This window comes from Cynara cardunculus (genome assembly GCF_001531365.2).
Source record: "Cynara cardunculus var. scolymus isolate 2C chromosome LG 14, CcrdV1, whole genome shotgun sequence".
In the NCBI taxonomy this organism is placed as follows: domain Eukaryota; kingdom Viridiplantae; phylum Streptophyta; class Magnoliopsida; order Asterales; family Asteraceae; genus Cynara; species Cynara cardunculus.
In genome coordinates this window covers 678,751-699,134 of record NC_037541.1, presented here as the reverse complement: position 1 = coordinate 699,134, position 20,384 = coordinate 678,751, and the positions used below count along the sequence as shown (strand labels likewise).

General features: G+C 35.2%; 1 protein-coding gene and 1 long non-coding RNA gene across 5 annotated transcripts in view; one reads left to right on the top strand and one right to left on the bottom strand.

The window, feature by feature from the left end:
• The window catches only part of LOC112526792, a 5,160-nt gene extending 2,662 nt beyond the window's left edge, over positions 1–2,498 (top strand). The window contains exon 2 of the long non-coding RNA XR_003070651.1: positions 1,586–2,498. This is a non-coding gene — a long non-coding RNA (uncharacterized LOC112526792). The remainder of the gene's footprint in view (positions 1–1,585) is intronic.
• Positions 2,499–9,041: 6,543 nt separating this feature from the next.
• LOC112526578 (B3 domain-containing protein Os07g0563300) lies at positions 9,042–20,073 on the bottom strand. 4 transcript variants are annotated; one of them, XR_003070615.1, is made up of 14 exons: positions 19,659–20,073; positions 18,651–18,732; positions 18,413–18,511; positions 18,232–18,315; positions 17,672–17,996; positions 17,245–17,584; positions 16,443–16,539; positions 15,815–15,989; positions 14,485–14,564; positions 14,075–14,362; positions 12,934–12,983; positions 12,776–12,846; positions 10,227–11,025; positions 9,042–10,003 (listed from the first exon to the last, which is right to left on the bottom strand). XR_003070615.1 is itself a non-coding variant. In XM_025136926.1 (14 exons), the coding sequence occupies exons 1-14, from the start codon at positions 19,781–19,783 to the stop codon at positions 10,418–10,420; spliced, it is 2,328 nt and encodes a 775-aa protein (XP_024992694.1). In that variant the 5' UTR covers positions 19,784–20,073; the 3' UTR covers positions 9,042–10,417. The 4 variants fall into 4 exon arrangements, 3 of the variants coding, with proteins under 3 accessions (XP_024992694.1, XP_024992692.1, XP_024992693.1); XM_025136926.1 differs by having other exon boundaries at positions 9,042–11,025; positions 17,245–17,348; positions 17,445–17,584; XM_025136924.1 differs by having other exon boundaries at positions 9,042–11,025.
• Between the last annotated feature and the right edge of the window lie 311 nt (positions 20,074–20,384).

Here is a 20,384-nt window from a genome sequence, read left to right as displayed (position 1 = left end):
TTAATTAATATATGTAATTATAGTATAGATAAAAAAACCTAGGGGGTACAATAGAAAAATATTTAAAAAGATGAAGGGTAAAAACTAAAAATATTAAAGGGTTAAAAATGAAAAATAAAATAAATAAATTTTAATTATTTTATTGTATTATATAGGTGGGGGTATAGAAAATGTAGGAGAAAAGAAATAGGAGGGGGTGGGGTTAGAAAACCCCAATTTTAATTAAATCCATGACTTTGACATGATTAGATGGTAGTTTTTTCTTTAAAATGCGTATTACATCATTAATTTAATTAAAAACTCATTTAAGGTCATATCCATAAAAGTGTAATGCGTAAGAAGATGGACATTCTTGCTGAATAATGACACTCAGGTTTTCAACTTTATGTACCACTCACCTGCCTTTAAAACACAATTTACCTCCTTCATGATCATCATTGAACCAACAAGGTAGAGTGCAAAAACATATTATAAAGGATATATATATATATATATAGGGTATATTTCTTTTACAATCTTGTGCATTTGTACAACCTTTGCAACTCAATTAATTGAGATATTTATAGAAATGATTGGAGTTTATTTATTATGATTTGAATATTTATGGAATATAAATATAGTTTATTAATTATGATTAATACTTTATATTAGGAAACAATTAATTGATTAAAAATTGAATGGTTGAGATGAGGGTTGTATAGGGTGTAGGAATGGCAAAKGGWGTAGAATAACATCCCTCTATATATATATATATATATATATATATGTGTGTGTGTGTGTGTGTGTGTGTGTGTGTGTGTAGAGGCTAAATCAAATATAAACCACAAAAATGTTATAAATTTATGAGAACTGATTTAAAGTATTTTTCTACATGATTTTTTATGGAAAAATAATCATGTAACAAAATATATTTTTTATTATCATCCAATGTGTGTGTGTATATATATATATATATATATATATATGAACAAATTCAAACGAGAAACTAAACATTTTGCGAGAATATATATATATATATATATATATATATGAACAAATTCAAACGAGAAACTAAACATTTTGCGAGAAGACAAGAAGTTTCAATATCATATATGATTATATGCATAATACACAAACTTAATCATATATGATTAAACACATAGACGCTTAATTATATATGATTAAGCATACACAAAGAAGTGTAATCATATATGATATTGAAACTTATTGCTTTCTCGCATTTCTCGCATGATTCTTCCTTTATATATATATATATATATAGAGAGAGAGAGAGAGAGAGATTTGGGATCATGTAAGACAAGGTTGTTTTCGTGAGACAAATTTTTTACACTTGAAACTTTGCACAAAACGTTGTGAAGGTAAAAAAAAGAGCCGAACTTTTACAGCAAAAACACTGTGAATGTTACCTTTACAACGTTTTGCTGTGAAGTTTCAAATGTAAAAAAGTGGTCTCACGCGTCTCACAAAAATAGGTTGATCCTATGGCTATATATATATATATATATATATATAGTTAATGGGTGTGTATTTATTGTGGTTAAAAAGCAAGCATATGAGTTGTCTAATTATGTGGATTTAATGACAGAGGAAGAAGGGAGGGCTGAGATCTTTGCATGTGCCCAATAATCTTCTCCATTGGTGATCAAGAGGGAAGATGTGAGGAGGTCAAAATTGGAATTCTCAAGATTCTTCTATTCCTGGTAATGGATGATCCAATGGTCCTCAAGCTTTCTGAGTGTTTTCTTCTTATGCCAAATGACCATTTTGCCCCTGGGCAACTCAGAATACAACTCATGGAAGCAAAGTTGATTGATTAGCACCAATGATTGATTGACTTCTTTTTCTAATATTATTTCTATCACTATAACTTATATATTTGCATCTTTTTTTTCATAAACAGTTAAACGAGAACAGGGTCAAAATAACGAAATCTGATAATGATAAAATTATATCTGATTTTACATTGGAATCACATGTGATTACTGAACAAGGTCAATGCATGGATGCACACGGGACTGGGCCCATGGCCAAAGTCATGCATAATCACATGTAAGTTTAGTATAAATTCACATGTGATCATTGAACAAGGTCAATGCATGGATGCACAAGGGATTGGGCCCATGGCCAAAGTCGTGCATAATCACATGTAAGTTTAGTATAAATTCACATGTGATTACTGAACAAGGTCAATGCATGGATGCACAGGGGTTTGGTCCCATGGTCGAAGTCAGTGCATAATCACATGTAAGTTTAGTGTAAAATCACATGTGATTTCATCGTTCTCGTGATGTCTTATTTGGTCACCGTTTTCGTTTGAACCAGACACTTGTTTTGCTTTCTTATATGTTTTAGATGGTTATCAGGTAATTTTCTCATTACAATGTCTTGTTTGGTAATTATCTTCAATAATTGTGAATTATAATCCCTTTTTATGTAAAACCTTAACGATCTTTTTACTTTTACGACTGAAAAATGTAGGCATACGTCTCGTCTTTTCCAAACTCTATTTAGTGATTTAACTGGGTTCATTTGGTTTCCTTTTTTTTATTATCGTTAACATGGATATCCAACTCGTTATGCGATCCGATTAATTCCAGAGCGACCACCTGTTTTGCAAGTAGCCCGGAGTCACTGTATTTGAACATTCGTGGCAACAAGGAGATTTTTATTCCTCCTTGGATATGAACATGAGACCTCCAGGCACTTTTTACCTTTGGAGCTCAAGCTCAAATCAATCACGCATCACCCTTGTGGTTTGGTTTCCTTTTTAATTTGTATATTTGTCGATTGGATTTATGTGTTATTTATGGATTTCCGCATGGTGATTGATTTTGATTTGGGCAAATAACGTTTTAACCCTTTTTGTTATCATTTATGATAGTTTAGGGGTAAGATAGTCATTTTTCATGGTCTTTTAAATCCAAATGTGTCACATATTGTGAAATCATAGAACTAAACATTTTAAATCGAGAATAATATCTTATACTCAAATAATATCAATTGGTAAGAATCAGCTTCTGTAACATGTTAACAGATATTCGATGTCTGTTGATATTAATTCTTTTTAAAACTTGGGTTTAAAAAATGTTAACAAACTGTCTGGTTTCATCATCTCTCTCTAAAATCTTTTCACAAACCAGATATATTCATGAAAACTGTAATCCGCTCCTTCTGATTTTGGTTATGTTTTTAGAGCATCCACACAAATTATAAAATAATTTCCACGTAACGGTGGATATAGCTTTTGAAATACGAGTGACATTGCATTGGTGTAAGAAATAACTGTAAGTCCATACGTCTTTTTTTTTTGCAAAAGATGATTTAAATTGATCAACGATGTTGAAATCGGATGATATGTGTGTGTGTGTGTACGGTTGAGTTCACGTGAGATCAATATGTTTTCGTAAGACAAGTGAGACAACAAAATAACACTAAAACTTCACAGCAAAACATTGTGAAGGTAAAAAAACTTCGAACCTTCACAGCAAAAACACTATGAATGCTTACCTTCTCAATGTTTTGCTGTGAAGGTTTAGTGTCATTTAGGTGGTTTCATAAGTCTCACGAAAACAAGCTGGTCTCACCTGATCCCAAATCTATATTATAGGGTTGAGTTCCGACGAGAAAGAGAGCGAAAGTAAGAAATTTAAAAAGTGATTCTCACTCTTAGATTCACATTATGATGAGATGCATCGCATCAATCCCCTATCAAAAACAATCCTTAGAAGATTAAAGGTGATCAAGGTCCAGATCCATTTTTACACTTCTCACATTTATTCTCTTTCTCACACGATCTTTCTCTCTCTCTCTCTCTCTCTCTCTCTCTCTCACACATATCTATATATACATATATATAGGGGCCTAATCAAATGAGAACCGATTAGTTTGTGGTAACTGTGAGATCCAATCTCAGCCACAAATCAACGGATAAATTAGGAAATTAATAATTATGGTAGTTTGAGTTAAAATTATAATTAGAGGGCATATTTGGTATTTTTTTTAAAAACTCATCTCTCCTCCTCTCTCATCTCTAACCTCCAATCTCCGGCCTCCGGTGAAATCGGTATCACATTATATTACAATGGGTATCACATTGTGTATCCTTGTTTTGAAGGTTTGAGTTGGTATCATAGTTGGTATCGCAATGGTATCACAGTATATCACATTGTGTATCTTTATGATTACTTGATACCTGCCGGATTAATGTTCACCGGAGGCCGAAGATTGGAGGTCGGAGAGATGAAATAGGAGAGAGGGGATAGGATTTTTTTTTTAAATACCTAAAAAGCCCTCTAATTATAATTTTAACTCAAACTACCATAATTATTAATTTTCTAATTTATCTATTGATTTGTGGTTGAGATTGAATCTCACAGAGTCACAGTTACCACAAACTAATCAGTTCTCCCTTGAATGGGCCCATATATATATATATATATATATATATATATATATATATATATATAAAGGTGGCTTTCTTTCATGGCTTTTATAGGTTGTATAAAAAAGCAAAGGAAATGCCTCATTAATCCTATATACAAAAAGGAGCTCTTCATTATGTATTCTTTTTTTTGCCAAAAATGGTATTACTTCCATCCTTTTCACATGTATCATATAATTAAATAAATTTTGGTTTATAATTATTTAAATAATGTTTTTTTTAAAACATAGAAAATTGGGTGGTTACAATGGATTAACGGTTCAGATTGATTTGTCACTACAACAAATTCGGGTTTATCGGACACTCAAAATGTTTGAATGTCCTTATAGACTAGTTTATATGATTACAAACTAGTAAGTGTTATAATAAGCTTATATAACGTTTTTTGGTGTCTTTTCGTCCTTTTAGGACACTTTTGGACATTTTTATACGACATTTCGGTTCGGTAAGGTTCGGATTGGATTGGATTGGATCGGTTCATCATGTGGTTCAGTTTCGATTTTGGTAACCAGATATCTGCCTAATGCGGTTCGGTTCACATTTTCCCTACGAATCGAGCCAAACCGTGAACACCCCTACAATACAAATGTACTGTAAAAAGATGTTTTTATTGTCTTAAAGGGTCTTATAAAATGACGAATATGACATTTTGTTTCGGAAGTGTCTTAAAAGTTAGAAGACGTCCAAAAGCATCATATAAACTTGTTACAATACTCTTATAGGACACACAAATGTCTTGTCTTATAAACTTAAGTCATATAAAGTAACATATTAGAGCACTTTTAATGTCCTACAAACCTAATTTTATTAGTGTTTTCTTCTATAATTTATTAAATATATATAATTTCAGTTTCATTTTAATAAACTTTAAGGGGCCATTTATCAAACACTTACCCGGTAAGTGTTTACCTGTAAAATTTAACACTATTATGTACTTGTCGGGTAAGATTTTAGTCCACCAAAACAACATTGTATGCAACAATTTACCCAGTAAGCGTTTATCATGGTAAGAGTCGTCGCACTCACTTACCGGGTAAGACTTTTGGTCCTTGTCTCGCTCTTATCGAGTAAGATTTCTGGTCTTTACTATATTCATCCGGTGAGGTAATGTTACTTGATAAACGTTTACTCGTGTAAGCATTTGGTAAACGACCCTAAGATTGTGTAAATAATTAAATATACTTTTAATTGTTTGCATGTTTTTTTAAAATTTTGTAGCAAATTCCTTTATTATACACATTTTTTTATTAAATAAAATATAATTAAAACTAATATGTTTTTGCATGAATATATATTAAGGGTCTGTTTACCAACGGTAAAATTCAACTCTATCAGTTACTTACCTACCAGGTAAAATCTTAGTCCATCAAAACAGTACTGTATGCAACAATTTATCCAGTAAGCACTAACTATGGTAAGATTCTTTGCCCTCACTTACCGGGTAGGGCTCTCGATCATTGCTTTCGCTTTTATTGGGTAAGATTCTTGGTCTCTATCATATACATTAGGTAAGATAATATGACTTGGTAAGTGCTTACCACAGTAAGAGCTTGATAAACGAGCCCTAAATCTATCTCATCTAGGTCTGAGACGTGTACTTAAAATTAAAAAGTCAAATACGTGTAGTCTGCGAGGTCCTTCGTGGAGTGCCATGCTCGATGTTGAAGGCACAACCATGCAATTCTAAACGAAACTACTGATATGATTAATTGATGTTTGTGTAAGTTTCGTATTCCTATTTTGTCAATCCATTCAGATAACAAAATGATACAAACACAGTACGATAATGATATGACTTACATCATGCAGTATTTGTTGCGTATTAAAATTCGCTTCAACATCTAGAAAATACCATCTTGAATCTCTACAAATTTATAAAATGTACATATCTCAAGATATATAGTTCTAAATACTAGTATTTTAACATCTTTTTTTTAAGTACATAATATTTATATACGACAAATACAACAAACAAACTCACACACCCTCCTCACTTTTGGTGAGGTTTGAACCTCTGACCTCCTAGGAAGCCAAATGCTACGATACCGCTAGATCAAAGGTGTTTTGGTAATATTTTAACGTTTTACATTTTCTATGTTTCACACTACATAGTTTTTTGTTGTTTACTACATACTAGTTTTTTTGTCGAAACCTTTTTGCTTAAATATTTGCAAGCAGTGGTTTTTACAAAAACAGTTACCTCTTAACTCTTTTTTATAAAACAATCAAGAAACTGCAAGTCAATGCTGCAGGACACTTTTTCTTGCGGTGCCACAAGCTACGATTTTGGCTTGTTTTTTGTGCGTTGAAGCAATGTCTTTGCAATGCCACAGAGTGCAGTGTTCTGGGCCCACTTTTGTCACAAATCGCGAGGAAAAGTGCCTTAGGACATTGACTTTTTGTTTCTTGACTATTTTGTGAGGAAAAAAATTGAGGGTGGTTAAAAAATATAACTTTTTCCCTTGTATGATTATTTAATATAATAGCCCCTAATTTCAAGTAGGATATACTATATTCATTTGATTTGTTTTATCATTAGATAGCCACAATTTGAATAGACATTCTGTAATATATATATATATATATATATATATATRTRTGTGTGTGTGTGTGTGTGTGTGTGTGTGTGTGTGTGTAAAGAGAGACTTTGGATCATGTGAGACCAAATTATTTTTATGAGATCCATGAGACCACCTAAATAACATCGAACCTTCTCAGTGTTTTTGTTGTAAATGTTCAGAGTTTTTTTTACCTTCACAATATTTTACTATGAAGTTTCAGTATTATTTTATGGCCTCATGGTTCTCACAAAAACAAGCTAGTCTCCTAAACATATAAAGACTTGAGATCATATGAGAATGAAAGTTATGGTAAGAATAGATCTTCACACTTGGATACACATTAGGATGAGATGCACCAGATTAATCCACATATCAAGTGCAATTCATGGATGATTTTGAGATTAAAAATGATCAAAGCTCTAAATATCTTCCTACCTTCTCATCTTAACTCTTCTTCTCATATTATCCGTCATATATATATATATATATATATATATATATAGGGTTGGGTTCACGTGAGACCAAGAGTTTTTCGTGAGACCCATAAAACCAATTTATGTTCATTGATCAACTTTATAAGCTAATGATCTAATGGTCTAAAGTTGTGCAGTGGCAATTTTGTGATTATTGAGAAGTCTTGTGGCAATTTTGTGATTATGAATGTTCAGATTGTAGATCTAATCCAAGGGTTGAGAATTTGTCTTACGGGTCTCACGAAAAACCCATGGTCTCACATGATTCCAAGTCTATATACATACATACATACATATACAGGGTTGGGTTCATGTAAGATCAAGGGTTTTTCGTGAGACCCATAAGACCAATTTATGTTCATTGATCAACTTTATAAGCTAAAGATCTAAAGTTGCACAGTGGCAATTTTGTGATTATTGAGAAGTCTCGTGGCATTTATGAATGTTCAGATCTGACGAATGTAGATCTAATCCAATGGTTGAGAATTGATCTTACGGGTCTTATGAAAAATCATTGGTCTCACATGATCCCAAGTCTATATATGTGTGTGTATATATATATATATATATATATATATATATGTATGTATATGTGGGGTTGTGATGGTGAAGTAAGAGTGGGTCCAAATATTAGTTATGGTTGTTATTAAAAGGCGTCAAGAAAAGAAAGATGAAGTATCAATTTTGAATGGTGACATGTGAAAATGGTATGAAAGCTCCATTCCTCTATAAACAATAGACATAGAGCATAATTGTTGGGATATAAAGAGAATGACACCCATTTCTATCAAGTTTTGCCTTACCCATTACTCCATCTCCTTTTTTTTTCAAAATTAGTGATATTTATTTTAATATTTCCATTTTATTTAAATAAATAATAACAAAATAAAAAGAGAAACATCATGATGATAAATTCTAGAGTAAACTACAATTTTGGTCCTTATGGATTGTCAAAATAACACTTTTTTATCCTTACAGTTTTGTAATTACAAAATACTTATCATGGTTTGTAAAAACATTTGGATTTGATCCCTTATTCTAATGGCCATTAAAAGAATTCCATTAATATAAGGGACATTTTCATCATTTATCAATTTTTTTGTCTTTTACCCGCTAAAAAACCAAGGAACCGAAATATATAAAATCGATTTTGACCAAGTAAAAGACAAAAAAAATTGATAAAAAGATAAATTCCCTTCATTTAACGGAAATTTCGAACTGTTGTTGAAAGAAGAGGTCGAAGCTGAACGTTTTTACGAACCATGATGGCTATCTAATAATTTCAAAACTATAGGAACAAAAAGTGATATTTTCTACAAACCATAGGGACCAAATTTGTAGTTTACTCTAAATTCTAAATCAATTTCCTCTTTACTTTCTAAATCTACTATATTTTTTTACTATTTAATTCAAATGGATTCAAATAATAAGTGAATAAGTAGCAGTTTACGACAAACGTTATTACTTTATCGGATGAAAATGGCAAAGGATCAAAAATCTTACTCGGTAAGAGCGAGGCAAGGACCGAGAGTCTTATCCGGTAAGTGAGAACGACTCTTACCACGGTTAGTACTTACCGGGTAAATTGTTGCATCCAATGCCGTTCTGGTGGACAAAAATCTTACAGGGTAAGAGAGTGATAGTGTTGAATTTTACCGATAAGCACTTACCGAATAAGTGTTCGGTAAACGACCCCTAAGAGTGTCTCTCTTAGCTTACTTGGCCAACATCTCAACTAGCATCATAGACCAGTAAAAAAGGAGGCCTGGCAAGTTTTCTAGGACGTTTTGCGATTGCAATCCTAAAAATATGTGAAACTTTATTAGATTACTCTCCAGAAGAACCTTTTAGTAGACGAAGGAGGGTTCATTATATATCGAGGAGGATTAGAGTTTCATCGTATATTGAGGAGAATTACTCCACGTCTAACCGATGCAGACTCTTAACACAAGAAAAATAAAAAAATCGAGTAGAATGTTGTGGGGGACTCTACCGCGGTCTCCAATAGACACTAGACGAGTACAAATTATCCAAAGCGTTGAAAGGGTACTAGACGAGTACAGATTGTTCCAGGTGTCGAACCACTAGAGTGGTAGATATCAGCTCTGATACCATGGCAAAATATATGAAAACCCATTACACGACTCCCAAAAAAATCCTTTAGCAGAGAAAGAGGCTCCAATATATAATGAACAAAAATGACCCAAGTCTAACCGATGGTCACATACTGGTATTTCATTTCGTCAAGTCAAGAAACATAGGGTCACCTAGATCCCGGTTTAGACCTTCTGAAGTTCCATAACATGAAGGATCAAGACCGGTACGAATTGCTGCATTTGATGCAACCACATTCTTTCACGATAATACCGAACACCAAACAGTATAATGCTTCTGTAACATCCCAAACCAACCGTACCAGATATTGGTTGCTTTGTCCACACATCTGGACTCACGGTTTCAAGACGCGTATGGTAGAGGCGGTATACAATTCCTTATAAAGCAACCTTCGTTCCTCTTCCCAACGAACACTAAAATACGATCCAAGCGTGTGATCATGTAAATTATGCAATAAGAACCCCTTTAGACTTAAAATCTAATTAATTGCATTTGAAACCGAAAAAACTGTAATTACTCCTAGAAATTATGTACTTCGATGAATCTAGAGAACGTCATAAGTTAGTTTCTACGATCTTGTTTAGATATACGAAAGTATATATAACTTAACAAAGCTTTTATAATGCATTTTCTTACCGATGAGCAGCAAGGTGAGCTCCTACTCGCATACCAAAATTAGCTTCGACCTAACCACCACCATCGCCATAGCGCCGCCACCACCCGCCATGCCGCCACCACCATGAATATACAGCAATATCTGGAAAAAAGATCTATCTTCCCGAATGATAACAGTTGTTAGCTAATAAACAGAGAGAAAAAGTTGCTGTTTATAAAGCATGATTGCCATCGGTGATGCCATTGATTGATAGCTTCATCTGTCGTATGCATCTTTGTGTCGGTTCTGGCGCTAAACTCGTGATCCCGATAGATTCCAAAACCGGAGAAGAAGATTCCTCCTCCCGCTCGGGTTGTGTATTCAAGTCGATATTTTGACTTTTGAAAGGGGTGGATGGTTTTTCTCCATCTGGATTGTTTTCAGAACTTCCACCGGCCGCTGTTTTGTGGTCATGACCACTATTTCCCGTCTGGGTATGCCGGAGAATGTCGGCATACGGCACTTGACTCGGAACCCGAACAGAATTTCCGGCTTCTTTCTCCGAATCTTTTGAGCCATGGAGAACCATCGGGGTTTGAGTAAACCGCTTAACCGCTAGGCAGACGTTACAGGTGCATGTTGGTTTGTGCTTGGTGGCGCTTGGCGACTGAATGCAGACAATACAGGTGCATCCGGGTCTATGGCGGGGGTGTCTTGTGGTGGCCTGAGACAATGTCGGAATGGCCTCGCCATCCTGGATTGCCAAGTCAGCAAGTGCATCAAGCCCATCCATCATCTTAACCGGTTCTGGATTTTCTGAATTAATGTTCCTAGAAGATGCTGCATGTGAAACAAAAAGGCAGATAGATTAGCAAAAGCTATGAAAAGCTGAAACAGGCGGATTCAAATGAGAACCCGTAAATAGTTTGAGAACCTCAAAACCAACTATTCATGCATTATTCATAATGAATATCGTGATGGATATTCATGATGATAAATTATTCATAATGAATAATACATGAAATAGTTGGTTTCCAGATTCTCAATATATTTATGGTTCTCATGTAAACTTTCCTTATATATGAAATATTATATTCCATTCATCCCGAAATAGATGTCCACAATGAAAAAGGCACATAGTTAAAAAATGGGTAATTATTACACTTTTTAATTAACCAAATAACAAATATACCCATAACAATAGCGGGAGCAATGAATTTCTCCATCTCATAATTAAGGGTGGAACTATGCTTGACTTTATTGTTTTCAACTTCGTTTTTTCAGATAATTTTCTTATGTTCTTTTTCCATATTTTTAATTCACTAATGGAAACAACCGTTCTACTACTTGGGTCGAGATCAGGTCTGCGTACATCTCGCCCACCCCAGACCCCTCTTCAAGTGAGATTTATTTGTTTGATCAAAGTGCACAACTATGGTTTTGTGGTGCTACTTAGAGAATGAATACATTGTATTTCTTTCTCGCAGAATTATAACTTACATCTGTCTTTAGTTCATATGCTAGAGGAATAATTACCGAGGGGTAATGGCACATAGCCTTCTTGTCTATAGCCGTCGAGTTTTGCTGTGGGATACAGAGTCAGGATAAGGAATTAGGTGATTGTTAGTCACTACCATTTCTACTTCAAGACTACCTAACCCTATGTACTTGGTGGATGCTATTCCTCGCCGGGTTCTTGTTCCTGACGCAAGAACCTGTAGGCTAAAGTTTCTATGACGTTGATACCCGTGCTTACTTCACTGCAGCTACCTTGATCACAGTTGTCCCCACTGGAATCAAAATCTTTAGTTGGATCGCTACCATGTGGGGGGGTTCGATACAATACAAAACACCCATGTTATTTGCTGTAGGGTCCATATTTTTGTTCACCATAGGGGGACTCACTGGCATAGTTCCGGAAAATTCTGGGCTAGACATTGCTCTACATGATACCTGTTATGTGGTTGCACATTTCCATTATGTACTTTCTATGGGAGCCGTTTTTGCTTTATTTAATAAAAAATTCCTTATTTGTCAAAAAGATAAGACTTATAGGATTGTACTTTTGCTTTGTAAGCTGACTAGGTTAACGTAGGGTGCCTTAGCATTGGATGCCAATGCCATCTATGGTTGGATAGTACCAACTCGACATTGATGAGCGAAGGGAGATCAATGAGATAAGGGTTGACCTTTAAAGGAAACAAAAGCATTCTATAAACAAGTTGACTTGAGACAAAATGTCTTTTGTCAACGTTAATATAGGAACCTACTTGAGCCCTTCTAAAACTGGGGTTTAGGCCCCTTAAATGACCTCTCAGTGTGTTACTAAATAACATCGTTATCACCGAACGGAACACAAATCCATACAGCTCGTACTACGAGGGCCTGCACTCACTCACTCTATTCACCTCCCCTGTAGGTTTGTATAATGGTACTTTTTTTATTTGGTTTATAATTAAGGGTTGAATTGAAAAGTAGACAGTGGAACTTATTTGGTACAAACTAAAATAGAAATATGGACACTTATTTTGGGACAAAAAAGAACACATTACCACACCACAATACACAATATGTCAGAAGTGATGTGTACCGTGATTAATCATAGGAAGCATATGCTGAAGACGTTCTGGTGTCGGTTTGACCTCCATTGAACAAATAGATCTGGTAGCCAGGTAGGGTAGAAGAAACTTGTACAAACTCTTGGAATAACCAAAAAAAACTTGATTAATATTTTAGTAGTCAACTTACCCCTGATGATTTGTTGAAAAAATTGCAGGACTTCCTATAATTGGTGCCTCCTGTTACATTGAATAATGTCAAAAGAACACAAGAAAGAATCTTGTTATCAATGATTTCGACATCCAACAGATAAAATTTAAGGGTGGTTTTGGTATGTGGGTCGGAACAAAAACCTGTTCTCCCACTTTCAGTGTGACAATAGACTGGGACAAGACAGGGACTGAGTGGGACGGGACAAAACAGAACAAAAACCTGCTGTCCCATGTTCGGTGCAACCATAGACTGGGACAGGACAAGTGGAACAAGAATCAGGGAGATAAGACAAGTTCAGTAAATTATTGAACTGCACATGTCAAATTAAATCCCTATTACCTTCGACAATTCTTTCACCCGCCTATCCCACTCTCGCCAGTCCAATTTTGTCCCATCTGCATACCACAAGACAGGACAAAACATAATAGGAATCACTGTTCCACGTCTGGAAGGACTTTTATGTGGAACAGAGTTAAACAGGCGTGTTCCACCCCCACCCCATGGAAAAGGGTGAAAAGACCTATATTTTACAAATATAACATCAAAATAAAACCTAAATACTCTTCTAAAACATCAAACACGTCTCCTTCTTTACATTATCTTCACTCTTTAAATTTTATTTATTGTATTTTATGTTCTTTAAACTTTCACTTTACTGTCCTTGAAATATTATTTTTGTATGGTTTCTAACATTTGATTATTTATGTGATTTATTAAATATTAATAATAAAAAATAATACAGAAAGGGTATAAAATAAAAACTAGAAACTACATAAACCTGTTCTTTTATTGTCATTTTAATTGTCTTGACAAAAACTTTCTAATGATATATTTTGTTATAAAAATATTTATTTTATTATAGTTTAATAAATTATATACATTAACCAAAATATATAAACTCATTAGGGATAAATTGGTCATTTCATCTGTTATGTCTTACCAAAAGCTGAACAGTTGTTTGTCTTGTCCTATCCTTTTCTGCCCTACCATGTCTGGATACCAAACGCACCCTAAACGAGCAGCAAGATCATGCACAACAATATCTAGCTCCAAGCCATGATTTAACACAACGTACTCGATTATTATCTAGAGAAGGAAGAAATGCACCGTCCATTACCTGATAATCCTCAAACTCAACGCCTTCGACTACCACGATGGTGGGAGCATTAATAAGAGGGGGTTGTAACAATTCTTGAACTTGTTCTAAAGTGACATTTAGTTGAAGTATCTCTTCGCCATTAAGTTTAAGTTGTTTACAGTTTGAGCCTGTTTTTGCCCCCTTCTTCCTCTTGGCACGAATAGAAATTTTATCAACTTCTGACCATGTACCATCTGGATTTCTCGACTTAAATGAGATAGTACCCTTCGAAGGATCTTCATTCCTTGTGCTCACTGTTTCATTGCCCTGCAGGCAAGAACATTTGAGCAATTCGATAAAAAGAACTTAATTAGCTTCATAACAAGGAAATTTAGTAACTGAAGATGCTCTTTATTTATGTTCACAAAACTGTTAAAAAGTAGACTTACCTGGTCAGATGGAGAAGCGAGTGACGCTTTTCTGAATCCCATGACAAGCTTTCCTTCGGGCTCTAACCTACTAAATGTTACTGAACCAAAAAAAAATGAATGCCCATAACTCAAATTAAGATGAGACCCACAATTTCTACTCCTTTCTCCCAAATTAAATGTCCACAACGAAAAAGGTAAGCAGTTTTAGAAGTGAGTAATTATTATACTTTTTGATTAACTAAATGACAATTTTACCCTTAATAATCAAGGTTCTAAATGGCGTGAGGTGTGACGTTGCGGTGAGGCCAAGCCTCAAGCCTTAGAAGCCACGGCGAGGGCACGCTTTTTTCAAGGCATGACCTATGGCGTAAAATCTCTATATCATATATAATAATATATAAATATGTTTTCTCCTATTACTCAATGGATCAATGATGTTAAACAATTCAAAGTAGGTTATATATATTAAAAACTAACAAATAAGACATTAAATGGTAAGAAAAATCAAATATAGCGTTACAAAAATTGCGCATTGGGCCATGGGGTGCCACAGTTTAACATGGCGTGAGACACAAGCCTTGAGCCACGGCGTGCCACGGCAACTGTTGCGGCGAGCCTTTTAGAGCACTGTTAATAATAGATGTAATAAATTTCTCCATCTTAATTAAGGGTAGAGTTGGAAAGTGGCACTTGCTTTTCAAAGTGGACACTTATTTTGGGACAAACTAAAATATAAATGTGGACACTTATTCTGGAACGGAAAGAGTAATAATTAGAAATGTTAGCACCTACACCTTTGCCTAACTGGGGTTGCTCAAGTGGTTGAAGCTTACCCAGAATAACCAAGAGGTTGTGAGTTCAAATTCCACACTTGCAGGATACCCAGTAAATCACAAGAGTGCATCAATGGGCAAGCGGGAGAAGTTTTAATCTTGGGGGCGAGTTTTACGAGTCCCAAAAGAAAATCAATGTCGAGGTCTTGACAAACAAGACAAGACCCCCTTGACGTTTGGTTGAAACTGACTTAGAATAACCTGGACCTACTAAGTTTATATCTCACATTGGCTGGTTGTCCAATTAACTATACGGGAATGTTGTAATAGGCAGGCAGCAAAAGATTTCACATCCTTGGTTTACTCGCCTTTGGGTAAGATTTCCCGGTATAAAGATGTGAGAATATGTGGAACCTCGTTAGATTACTCTCGGAAAGAGCCCTTGAGGAAAGGATGAAGGTTCCAACATATATTGAGAAGAAATGGTCAAAGTCTAGCCGATGTGGTACTCCAACAAAAGAAAATCAATTTTCAGGCCTTGATAAAGAAAAGGACAAGTGACATGTGTCATTTACCTGTATCACCAGCTTGCAATTGCATTGATTGTATACAAGGAGTGACTCCTTCTAAAACATACATTCTGCTATTATTGTTGGGCCAGAATCTAAATTGTAACACCCAATCCTTCCCCTTTAAATCTTGAACTACAAGGGGATAACCTTCAGGCTGAGAAATTGGAGGAAGGTAAGCCTGTACAAGAAATGAAAAAAACTTAAAACCATTCCATCACAGTCTCAGAAGATATCGTCTTATGTTTTGTATAGTTTATTCACACCATTACCAAAAACCAGAATTTTGTATCATAAGATTCAATATGTACCATGGTATATATATATATATATATATATAGAGAGAGAGAGAGAGAGGTTAAGGGAAAAACCCCAAAAATATGAAAAAATGAGGAACAACCTGGTAACTATTCATTTGGACGGTATGCATGATATGCGCATGTGCATACCGAACAAATTGCTTATGCACATGGGTATACCGTCCAGATAAATGGTTATTAGGGTGTTCCACAGTCTTTCATTTTTTTGCGGTTTTCCCCAGAACATGACCCAATATATGTGTGTGTGGGTGGGTGGTGAAGAACATTAAAATATGTGATAGATAAGTTCGTAACTAGGCCATAATTAGACTAACCTCTGCACATTTCTTTGGCAGCACCAATCGCCCAATCCTCCCAGCATCACTAGCACTTAACACTTTTTCAAACAAAGGAGTAATCTTCGCATTTGTACTATCACCGCGTTAAAGGCAACAACAAAGTACTGAGCATACATGCCTGCTGCTACTATAGGATCATCATCAAAAAGCATTTGAGGGCATGATTTGCGCAAATGTCAAAATCCAGATATACCTTGCATAATAATGCCCTTTTGCACTACTAACCGCTAAATATTACTCCCTCCATCCCAAAATAGGTGTCCAGGTTTCTACTTTAGTTTGTTCCAAAATAAGTGTCCACTTTCAAAAGTAACTGCCTACTTTTAAATTGTACCCTTATTATGAGATGGAGAAATTTGTTACTCCCTTTATTATTAAGGGTGCAATTGTCATTTAGTTGATTAAAAATGTAGGGTCAGGTTCCGAAGAAAACTGCAAAAAAATGAAAAATTGAGGAACACCTTGATAAATGTTCATCTGGATGATATGCATATGTGCATACAAGTAATCTGTAAGCAATTTGTCCAACATGCACGTGTGCATAAAACCAAGAAACAACTTCAATTCCTGGTATGCACATGTGCATACGGTCAAGATGAATGGTTAACACGTTGTTCCTTAGTTTTTCACTTTTTTGGGGGGGTTCTTCCCATAAAAAATGTAATAATCACATTTCTAAAATCGTGTGCCTTTTTCATTGTGAAATTTTATTTTGGGACATACGGAGGAGTAATAAACATATTCCACTAATCAACAATGGCTTTTGAAAGTAGGATACCCTCCAGATATCTGTTGTAGTTCTTGATCTGTTATCCGGGGCCAGTAACGCGGAAGTAGCTGATTCCTCCCCCGTGTTTCTCCTCTAGATTTTGCATTGTGAGCCTGAGCTTCAAGAGATGGGCCAGATCCATTGTTATTAGAGAACTGTTTCCCTACCAATGGCAGAGGACATAGATGTTGAACATGAATTCCAGATACCTTTCCTTTTTCACTTTTTTGATCTTGTGCCACCATTCTTGCTGGCAAACTAGAAAGAGAGGTCGGAAGTTCATTGGTATAGAAGAAAGATTGGCGAGGAACATCTCCAAACAAATTACATTGACCATCATACTGGATTCCTGAAACAAAAAAGGCAGGTTAAGTAAAACTTATTTTGGTAACAGTGAACAAGTTTTTATGCTCCATTTAACATAATATGGTCTTACCAATGGCTCTGGCTCTAGCAGCAGCCATCTCTGATGCACCAACTTGCCAGCTTTCATTAACTAATTTCTCAGAGGGCTCGTTTGCTGTACTTTTACCCAGAGAACATGAAGACAATTGTTCTGTTGCAAGAGGGTTATCGATGCTACCAAGTACCGACTGAAATTCAGGTTGAACTTTAGAAGCATTGAACAGACTGGGTGCTTGCCGCCATGGTACAGGACCTGATCCAGAAATAGATCTCCAATTTTTCGAAGAGATATCTCTAATTCTTTCAGCAGGTCCCTGGAGAAAGTGAGAAGCGGATGGCCATGTAGGATTCGGTGTCTAAAACACAAAACATCAATCAAAGGAAACAGAAATTAATGAAACAATATTACAAATTTAAGATACTTCCTTCGTCACAAAGTAAATGTCCATGATGAAATGGGACGCATTTTTAGAAATGTGTAATTATTACACTTTGTAATTAACTAAATGACAACTTTACCCCTAACAATAGAGAGAGTAATTAATTTCTCCATCTCATGATTAAGGGTAGAATTGGAAAGTATGCACTTACTTTTGGAAGTGGAGATTTATTTTGGGAGAAGCTAAAGTAGAAACGTGGACACTTCTTTTCGGACGGAGGGAGTATCATTTTAACCTTATGAATATATATATGTTTGTGTAAGCCTTTGTTTTCAAACGATGTATTATGCAATTAGAATTAACAAGTCGGGTTAATAAGTAATTATCCTTACCAAGATGAATTCTGTTTTTGCACAATTTAGACACTCAATTCCTCCAGCATCCAACAATATGAACATATGAAATGATACTATGCATCCACAATGGATTTGCTGCAAGGCATAATGAGTCGTTATAAAGACAACTTTTCACATAAGAATTAGAGATGTCGCTGCGAAAAAGAATTCATGATACTACCACATGCCAAAAAAACATGTTAATTCAGATAATTAGCCTTGATAGATTTTTAACCTTTCCACAAGACTCGCAACATCTCCAACCAGAAGCATTCATATGGTATGTGTCGCAGAATTTTCCATCTTTAAATGCAGAACTACAGTCAAATCGGACAAAGATCAGAAGTGCTTTATAAAGTAAACTATAGAAAAGGAAAACAACAAGAAACAAAGTAAAATTGGAAGCACCCAAACACGAGTTCACGAGCATCATACATAAACAGTAGAAAATGTACCCAAAAACCAGTCATGCTTCAATGATCATAAATTAATATGCACATTTCTATGATTTCGTTTTTTCCCTTGCTTCACATTTCAGAAAACTACATCGATTGAAATGTAGCAAGACACCAAAAACATCGTTTATCTTTCGTGGGCATATAACAACTTCCCATAATAGGATCTGTCATCATTACTACCTCTCTTTTTCCTACCAAAAACAAAAAACAACCCTAACCAACCAAAGACAACTATGTACAATTGCATACAACTTCATAAACAAAAGGATCATTTAAGGGTTTATGTTTTCAATTCGTACAATCGTACCGAGTTCTATCTACAGAAAACTATGTCACTAAAGATAATAAGCTTTCATTTCCCATTTTAAACCTCTTAATAAACAATTTCTCAGCACTCCCCCAACCATTTTGTTGCTTTGATAAGCCTATAAAAACAAAACCTAAATGTGTACTAGAGACACTGTTCTTCAGAAACAAAAATCATTAAGAGGTCTAAACCAATCACATCATGGTTTTTAAAGTATCATGCAGAACCATACACCTGTGAAAATCTTCAATTAACATTCAGTTCAGACGCATAATCGTTAATCGTATCACTCCAGTCATATTTCAAAAACCTAAATACAGCAAAAATTCACCAAAAATCAAACAAATATTACTTCCGATGCAAGCAACAACATCATCATAACAGAAACAGATTAAACGCCAGATTTTCCAACAACACACACATAATCAGTAGCATTTTATGAACAAACAAATCAAAATCAAGTAGTAGAAGAATTTACGAGCATCGATCGCAAAGGTCGGCAAAGTCTCCGGTTCGGCAGAGCCAACCTTGCCTAGGAACTTCCAAAACCTCTTTACACGTCGAATTAAAGCAAACCTTCGTTGACCCCGAAGACGACGCCATCACCGGTAGGAAGTAAATAAGCACAAAACTCAGCCACAATCCTCCACTCTTACAGAAAACCTAGAGAGATGATGATGGCGTAACAAAAAACAAACAATTCATCGCAAAAACTCTCATCGATAAACCTTTCATAGAATCCAAAATTTAGAACCCTAAGATGGCATTTTGCGTGTCCTTTATGTGTGAGGCAAACGGAGCTGCGGTTTAGTTCCTTGCAGAGGCTTTAGAGAGAGAAAGTGTGTGAGAGAGAGATAGAGAGGGGAGTGTGTGTGACTTACGACTGTATCTATAGGCTGTATCTATAGATATACAGAAGGCTTATATTGTGTCAGGGTTTTTTGTTTTTAATTCTAGTGGGTATATAGAATATACATATTATTCACTTTTGGTCCTTCGAAATTCCACTAGTTTGCATTTTTGGCATGTTAGTTTAGTTTTTTCCTATAAAGTCCCAAAAATACATCTGACGTGTTTAGATGATATGATGTTTAACATAAACACGAGACGGTTTGCTAGGGTTTTGTCGGATAAAGTGTTAATCCAATTATCATGCCCACGATAAACGCTGTGTAGCCAAGTGCGGAGCGGTCCAAAGATCTTG

Bases quoted from the DNA above. Each gene is read 5' to 3' on its own strand.
- LOC112526578 (XM_025136924.1), bottom strand. From the start codon at position 19,783: ATGGCGTCGTCTTCGGGGTCAACGAAGGTTTGCTTTAATTCGACGTGT. The intron at 18,512-18,650 runs GTTAAAAATCTA...TATGCCTTGCAG, and splicing joins GTTGCGAGTCTTGTGGAAAG to CAAATCCATTGTGGATGCAT. The intron at 12,984-14,074 runs GTAATGGACGGT...TCAATGTAACAG, and splicing joins TTGAGTTTGAGGATTATCAG to GAGGCACCAATTATAGGAAG.